Source organism: Salvia splendens, chromosome 9, assembly GCF_004379255.2.
Source record: "Salvia splendens isolate huo1 chromosome 9, SspV2, whole genome shotgun sequence".
Classification (NCBI taxonomy): Eukaryota; Viridiplantae; Streptophyta; class Magnoliopsida; order Lamiales; family Lamiaceae; genus Salvia; species Salvia splendens.
The window spans coordinates 15,168,299-15,176,779 of record NC_056040.1 but is presented as its reverse complement, the minus strand read 5'-3'; the positions used below and the strand labels follow the sequence as shown (position 1 = coordinate 15,176,779).

The 8,481-nt window shown below is 49.5% G+C and overlaps 1 protein-coding gene across 1 annotated transcript; it reads right to left on the bottom strand.

The window, feature by feature from the left end:
* Positions 1-6,198: 6,198 nt before the first annotated feature.
* LOC121746901 (bZIP transcription factor 44-like) lies at positions 6,199-7,448 on the bottom strand. The gene has a single exon (XM_042140856.1). The coding sequence runs from the start codon at positions 6,920-6,922 to the stop codon at positions 6,449-6,451; it is 474 nt and encodes a 157-aa protein (XP_041996790.1). The 5' UTR covers positions 6,923-7,448; the 3' UTR covers positions 6,199-6,448.
* Positions 7,449-8,481: the final 1,033 nt, after the last annotated feature.

Below are 8,481 nucleotides of genomic sequence, written 5' to 3'. Positions count from 1 at the left end.
CGGAGCATCGACAAGCGGCACCGTCGCGTCGAGACCGATCGGAGCAGAGGATAACGAGGAGACCCGCGCGGTATGGTGAATTTGTCCCTCGTTAAGTAGGAGTCCTTCATTAGTTAGGATCCTTAAATTAGTTAGAATCTTTTTTGATTAGTTAGAATCCTTTTTGGATTAGTTAGAATCTTTTCATTACCGTAATTAGTTCAAGAAATTAGTTATAAATAGGGCGTCTATTTCATTCTTTTCTTCAAGAAATAAAAATACCTTTTTACGCAATTTATCGTTATTCTCCTCGTGCACCAAGCACGAACCCTCGAATTCGACGCCGGATTGATCGACGGGCAAAGCTCCCGCGACGTTCGACGCGATTTCATATCGTTCCGGAACTTTATTCATAACAAGTGGTGCTTTCATCCTGAACTCACGGAAGTATGTCGGACCGCACCGAACCAATGACTATCCGCGGTCTGGAGCCGCTGCCTCCGCCCACGCCACCGTTGGACGCGGGGTCTCTCGCGATGGAGCACATGCTCGCGTCGCTAGCGCGCTTAGAGGCGGAGTTGAAGGAGTTGAAATTGGCAAACCAACGTGACCGCGGCCCCGTCGCGGCAAGCGCACCCCAGCGACCTGATCCAGAGCCTCCGTCTGGCAGACCCGTGCAGCCCCTCCACGCACCTGCGACCAGCGCGTATCAGACAGGACCTGCGCGATCCATGCTGGGGAATTCAACCGCTGGTGGCTTTCTAGGGTTTCCTTCAAACCCTAGCCATGTTCTTGGAATGCAGCAGCCATCATCCGGAGCTCATCCAGGGGTCCAGCCGAACACTAGCCTCAATCTTGGGCAACAAGCGACATCTACTTCGAATCCTGGATTGAATTCTTGGACGGGTCCGCGCACTACATCGTGGGACCTTCCGAGGCCGAGCCCGGAGGAGCCTTTCCACCGTCAACCGACGAGTTGGGATAATCCGGCGTTGCGACAAACGTATGGCCATCAACCCGAGTTCACAAAGCAATTTAAGATGCAACAACCACGCTTCGATGGCTCGGATGCGGCAAATTGGATTTCACGAGTACAATACTATTTCGAGCATTTATTGATGCCCGAGGATCAGCGACTACACTATGTGGTGATGTTGTTCGACCCACCTGCTTCGGAATGGGTTTTCAACTATCGCGAGAATAACCCGATGGCTCGGTGGCCAGATTTTTTGGAAGACGTGCGCCGACGCTTTGATCCTCAGTATTTTCAGAACTTCATTGGCCTGATTGCCAAGTTATGTCAATCGGGGTCCTTAGCAGAGTATCATACGGCCTTCGAGACGATGCTTAACAGAGTTCGCGGGGTACCGGAATATATCCTGCTGCCAATTTACGTCGAAGGCCTCCAGCAACCAGTTAAGAATCAAGTTAAACATCAGAACCCATCAACGGTTGCAGCAGCAATGGCCCTAGCGACCGAGTACGACAGCTGCTTGGAGCGGCCTCCGCCAACGTCAGGGGGACAGCGTCGTAATTGGCAAAACCGTGACCCGCGACCGCAGTCACACCCTCAGCACCAACTGACATTGCCGGCGCCTCCCGCTCAGCAGAATCGACCCCCTCTGACCAAGGGATCAGAGTATGGCAAGTTACCGGTGGTGCGTTTGACGGCAGCTGAGCGGGCTGAACGTTCTAGGCTCGGTCTCTGTTGGTACTGCCCTGAAAAGTGGGTAGCAGGCCACTCCTGCAGGGGCCGTTTTTTGGTATACATGGGGGCGGATATGGAGTCAGACGAGGAGTCTGAGGGCCTACAGGAGGGGCACGATGAGCCGCCAGTAATATCAGCAGATTTGTCCCACATCTATGCAATGGATGGGCGGCAACGGGAAGACGACATCGAATTGCGGGGGCAGATTGGCGACAGACCCGTAAGGATTCTGGTGGACACAGGGAGCTCCCACAATTTCTTGCACCCCAACATCACGGAGAAACTAGCCCTTCCCCTCCGGCAGATCCGGCCCTTCCGAGTGTACGTAGGGAACGGGGAGTCCTTGCTGTGTTCCTTCGCCAGCATCCAGACCAGAGTGGTGATTCAGAAGCATGTCTTCTTGGTCGACCTACACATCCTCCCCGTGCATGGCCCAGATATGATTTTGGGTAGGATTTGGCTCAGACAAATGCGCAGAGTGACAAGCGACTATGTCGATGGCACATTAGAGTTCACCAGGAATGGGAAGAAGGTGTGCCTTAAGCTCGTTCCGCCTTCAGCGGAAGAAGTTTCCTTGAAGACACTCTCGACTCTCCTAACGCTGCAAGGTGGAGCGGAGATCTATGAGTTGATACAAGCACCAACGGCGGATCAGCAGGCGAGCGAGGCCGACAGCAACCTGTCTTTTCCACGGGATCTGCCAGCCGAGGTTCGGAGCGTGCTAGAAGCGCACGGCGAGGTTTTTGGTCTGCCGACAGACATGCCCCCCAGACGGCGCTTCGACCATAAAATCCACCTATTACCGAACTCCAAACCGGTTAATGTGAGGCCGTACCGTTATCCCTATTTCCAGAAAAATGAAATAGAGAAGCAGGTGAGGGAGATGTTAGAGTCCGGATTGATCCGCCCGAGCCAAAGCCCGTTCTCTTCACCGGTGCTGTTAATCAGAAAAAAGGATGGGTCCTTTAGGTTTTGCATCGATTATAGAGCACTGAATGCCGCGACCGTCCCCGATCATTTTCCCATCCCAACGACGGACGAGTTATTCGATGAATTAGGGACAGCAAGATTTTTTACAAAGTTAGACTTACGGTCAGGCTACCACCAGATTCGCATGAGTGATGAGGATATTTTCAAAACCGCGTTTCGTACTCATGACGGACATTTTGAGTTTTTAGTGATGCCATTCGGTTTGACTAACGCACCCTCGACATTTCAGGCGGCGATGAATGAAGTTTTCAGACCTCTCTTGCGTAAATCAGTGATAGTGTTTTTTGACGATATACTTATTTATAGCCCCTCGCTGCTGGCACATGCCCGTCACATTCATGAGGTTCTGGCTATCCTCAAGACTCACCAATTTTTTGTGAAGATGTCAAAGTGCACTTTTGCATGCACCACGGTGGAGTACTTAGGCCATCTTCTTACGGAGGGTACTTTGAAAGCCGACCCGTCCAAGATCGAAGCAATGGTGGCATGGCCGGCGCCAACGACAGTAAAGCAACTGCGGGGGTTCCTCGGCCTGACAGGGTACTACCGTCGTTTCGTGGAGCATTATGCATCCATCGCTGGACCGTTGACAGAACTATTAAAGAAGGATAATTTTGTGTGGACTCCAGCAGCGGCCGACAGTTTCGCGGCACTGAAACAGGCAATGACGTCTGCCCCTGTCCTCCGCCTTCCGAATTTCGAGCGGACTTTTTACTTAGAAACTGACGCATCTGATTTTGGAATCGGGGCCGTTTTGCTCCAAGACGGACATCCGTTGGCATTCTTCAGTAAAAAGTTGGGACCGAGGCGACGGGTCTCGTCAACCTATCATAAGGAATTATATGCCATCGTCGAAGCAGTACAGAAATGGCGACAATATTTGTTGGGCCGGGAATTTGTCATTCGCAGCGATCAGAAGAGCCTAAAAGAGCTGCTGCAGCAGATAATTCAGACTCCGGATCAACAGTTTTACGCCCGGAAATTGATGGGTTACAAATTCCGCATTGAGTATAAAACCGGGGCTTCCAATAAAGTGGCGGATGCATTGTCTAGGCGGGAGGTCGACGTTTCTAATGATGATACCACGACCCCAGTGGACGAGGGATCGACAGTGGCAACAGGGGTGAACAGCGAACCTGCAACCTCGACAGAAGAAATGGGGCAAGCTCTGCTGGCAATTGCGCATCCGATTCCGGATATTTGGGCACTTCTTCGACAAGAAACGCAAAGCACGTCGGACTTGATTGAGTTACAGGCGGCTCTACAGCACGGAAAGGCGGACCGAGCAATTTCCTTAGTAGACGGATTACTGTACTATAACCGTCGCGTTTATGTGAGCCGTGATTCTGAGGCCAAAGCAGCACTAATGCACGAACATCACTCGTCCCCAGCAGCTGGTCATCCGGGTGTGGACAGGACGTTTAGGCGCTTGGCATCCTCGTTCTATTGGAAAGGGATGCGTAAAGATGTTAAAAAGTTTGTCGGTTCCTGTTACGATTGCCAGACTACAAAATACTCTACTCAAAAACCCGCAGGTCTATTACAGCCACTCCCGATTCCTTTACAAGTTTGGGAGGATGTGTCAATGGACTTCATTACGGGGCTTCCACCATCTCGAGGTTTCACGGGCATCATGGTGGTGGTAGATCGTCTTTCGAAGTACGCTCACTTCGCCTTGCTACCAGTTCGCTACAATGCATTGAAAATTGCAAACTTGTTCATCGAAACGGTGGTCAAACACCATGGGTTTCCTAAGACCTTGGTGTCAGATCGGGACCCTGTTTTCCTAAATGATGTTTGGAAGGACATGCTGCGTCTGAGCGGCACTAAGCTTCATTTTTCCACGGCGTATCACCCGCAAACGGACGGACAGACTGAGGTTAGGAATAGAGGACTGGAGCAGTATCTCAGGGCGTTCACCGCGGATAGACCAACTAAATGGGCGAATTTTTTGCCATGGGCTGAGCTCGCCTTGAACTGCTTCCATCACGAGGTACTGGGAAGGTCGCCCTTCGAGGCTCTGTACGGGCGCGAGCCCCCACCATTGATCATGGCGCAACCGTCGGCGACGACACCGCCGGATGTGGTGGCGCAACTCCAGCAGCGCCGCGAGACGCTTGCGTTGCTTCGGCAGAATTTGGAACGGGGGCAGCAGCGAATGCGCAAGGCGGCCAATCTGCATCGTCGCGACGTGGAGTTTGGCGTGGGGGATAAGGTGTTACTCAAACTACAACAATACAGACAACATTCGGTGGCGAAGCCATTATCATCAAAGTTATCTCGACGCTTCTATGGTCCTTTCGAGGTACTGGAACGGATTGGCCAGGTGGCCTACCGCTTGAAACTGCCCGAAGGGAGCCGTGTCCATAATGTGTTCCATGTTGGGTTATTAAAGCCATTTTTGGAGAGTGACAGTGGGGTCTACTCGGAGCTACCACCAGTATTCGCGAAAGGTATGCCGGTTGCGCGACCGGTACGGGTTACGGATAGGAGGACGGTTTGGCGTGAGGGGACGGCTGTCGACGAGGTTCAGCTAGAATGGTCAGATGATTCGGGAGATAGCCCGACGTGGGAGCCTGCCGAGTTGGTGCAACGGAAGTTCCCTACTCTCCTTGAGGACAAGGAGCATTCTAAGGAGGGGGGAGTTGTTACGGGTCCCCCGTCGGCGAGATTAAAGGAGCGCGAGGTGTCACACGAGGCAGAACTAGACGTCGACACAAACGTAGCGACGGAGCATCGACAAGCGGCACCGTCGCGTCGAGACCGATCGGAGCGGAGGATAACGAGGAGACCCGCGCGGTATGGTGAATTTGTCCCTCGTTAAGTAGGAGTCCTTCATTAGTTAGGATCCTTAAATTAGTTAGAATCTTTTTTGATTAGTTAGAATCCTTTTTGGATTAGTTAGAATCTTTTCATTACCGTAATTAGTTCAAGAAATTAGTTATAAATAGGGCGTCTATTTCATTCTTTTCTTCAAGAAATAAAAATACCTTTTTACGCAATTTATCGTTATTCTCCTCGTGCACCAAGCACGAACCCTCGAATTCGACGCCGGATTGATCGACGGGCAAAGCTCCCGCGACGTTCGACGCGATTTCATATCGTTCCGGAACTTTATTCATAACAATATCTTTATAATAACACTTACTTTATTTCACTTTATTAATAATTAATTATGAACTGTGATATGTCATTTAATACTTAATAGGTACTACTCCATATATATGTTGTCTGGAAAGAAATATTACTAATAAAATACTTTTTTTTTTCTAAATAAAGTCCGAATCGTAGGCTTTTTTCCATTTGCAAGCACAACAAATAAGTTGCACGCTTATCCTTGAATTTAACAGAGTACAATATTGAATTTTATGTGTTTGTCTTGACCAAACTTATTGATATTTTCACAAGTCTAAACTGTCAACATCACACGAAGATAATTGAGTTCCACTCTAATTAGTACTCAATTAAAGTTATTTTGATTAAATTCAAACTTTAATTAAACATTAAACAAACAGTACAAATTTAAATAGGTAGTAGAAGAGAACTATCATTTCAATAAAACGGAGCATGTTACAATTACAAAAGTCCTTGATTAATAAACCCTTGATCAAAACTTACATGCTAATACAACATAAGCCTCGATCACAAGAAGCCTAATCTACTAAACTCCTTAGTTTTATTTAACCAATTACCGCTAATTATCGGAACTCAAGCTAGTAATTAATTACCCCCATAATACAATAATTAACCATTTTAATTAACCACCACAATTCAGCACAGAAGTCTAGGCAGATCCACACAGGCGGGGCCCGCATCAGCCGGGAAAGCCGCCATCATCATAATCGGCTGGCTCAGCTGATTCCACGAGCCGCCGACATCCATATCCCCGTACGCGCCGCCGCCGGCGAATTCGATGATCTCGACGAGAGACTGCAGGCGGTGGCCGAGCTCCGCCTCCTGAGCGCGGAGGACGGCGTTCTCCGACTCGACGGCGGCGTGGTGCTGCGTGGCGGCGCGGAGGCTGGTGAGGATCTGGTGGTTCTGGCGCCGCAGCTCGGCTACCTGCGCCATCAGTTCCTCCATGTGCTTCTGCTTCCGGAGCCGGCTCCGCCGCGCCGACTCGCGGTTCGAGATCATCCGCTTCCTCTTCCGCAGATCCATCGTCAGCTGCAGATCTTCCTCCGACGCCGAATTCGCCACCGCCGACGACGAATTCGACGAGATTCCGCTCGATGAATAATCCATGGCACCAGATTAATTTTCAATTCAATTTCTTTTTTCTTTTTAATTAAAATTTGGGAAATATTTATTGGGATATATGATATGATATGTATATATATGTAGTAGAGCTTAATTAAGTAATTAGCTAAACAGAAGCGAGATTAATCATGAAATACAGTAAAACCAGTAGAGAAAAACGACGGAGAATGATTGAACTAAATGGGTCCTGCGCCTGTATGTGGAATTTATCATAAACCCAGAGAGAAAGAGTTCACTAAGAATTATTATTGCAGACATGAATCTCAGAAATCCACAACAATAATCTTAACATTAAGAACTCTTTTAGAGAAAAAGAAAACAAAAAAATCTCAAAACCCTAATTTTGGGAGGGGAGAGGGGATGATGATGATGATCTTCTATGTTGCTAGTGAGAGGAGGAGAGGAAGGGGAAGTGATAGTGTGGGATTGGCTGAGATTTTATAGAGAAAAAATGGGGGTGAAAATTGATGGAGAAATTGAAAAAGTGGAGTTGTGTAAGAGAAAAAGTGGAGTTGTGTAAGAGAAAAAGAAATGAAGTGAGTTTGGAATTTAAAAAAGTGGTTGTTATGTGGGGTAGGGAGTGGTGGGACCGACCAATTACAGCTGGGAAGCAACTTGATGCACTGCCACACGTATCCCACAGAAATACAGAATATTCTAAGAGTGTCCACGATGGGGGAGCCACGGCCATCGGCTCGGTGCGCGGCCCCCCATTGCAGAGAGCCGGGGCGCAGGGCCGGGAGCCGAGGGTGAGCCGCGGCTGCGGCCTTCACGCGGCTGAGCCGTGGGAGCCGCGGCCCTCCACTGCAGTGGGCCGCAGGAATTTTTTTTTTTAAAGTTTCGAAAATTACTTTATAAATATACACTCTCATTTCCATTTTTCCAACTTCATTTTACTTCCATTTTGCTCCAATCTTTCCTTCCAATTTCTATACAACCTTGGAACTATGGATTCCGACGATGAACAATTCCAACAAGCGGTAGATCTGGAGTTCCAAAACCTTGTTGCAGCGGTGCAACGTGAAGCCGACGAGGCGGAAGATGCGGCGGAGACCGCGGCTGAGGCGGCGGCGGCAGTCCCTCGGCCATTCTATCATCGGCGATTTTTCGACCGTGATCGTACCGGGGCTGACCGCCGGTTGATGGAGGACTACTTCAACGAGAACGCCCGTTATTCGGCAGAAATTTTCCGTCGGCGATTCAGAATGTCGCAACGTCTCTTCGTCCATATAGCGACGTGTTTGGCGCAGCGGTTCAGGTGCTTCAACTTGCGATATGATGCCTCCGGCCGACCCGGCTTGTCGACATACCAGAAGTGTACCATGGCAATTAGACAGCTTGCATATGCCGGGCCTGCTGACATGTTCGACGAATACCTACAGATGGGTGAAACGACTGCCCTACAGACGTTGAGGCAGTTTTGCAGGGGCATTAAGGATATCTTCAAAGGGGAGTATCTACGGAAGCCATCGGCTGATGATTGCCAACGTCTGATGGATATGCACGGGACTGTACATCATTTTCCAGGGATGTTGGGGAGCATC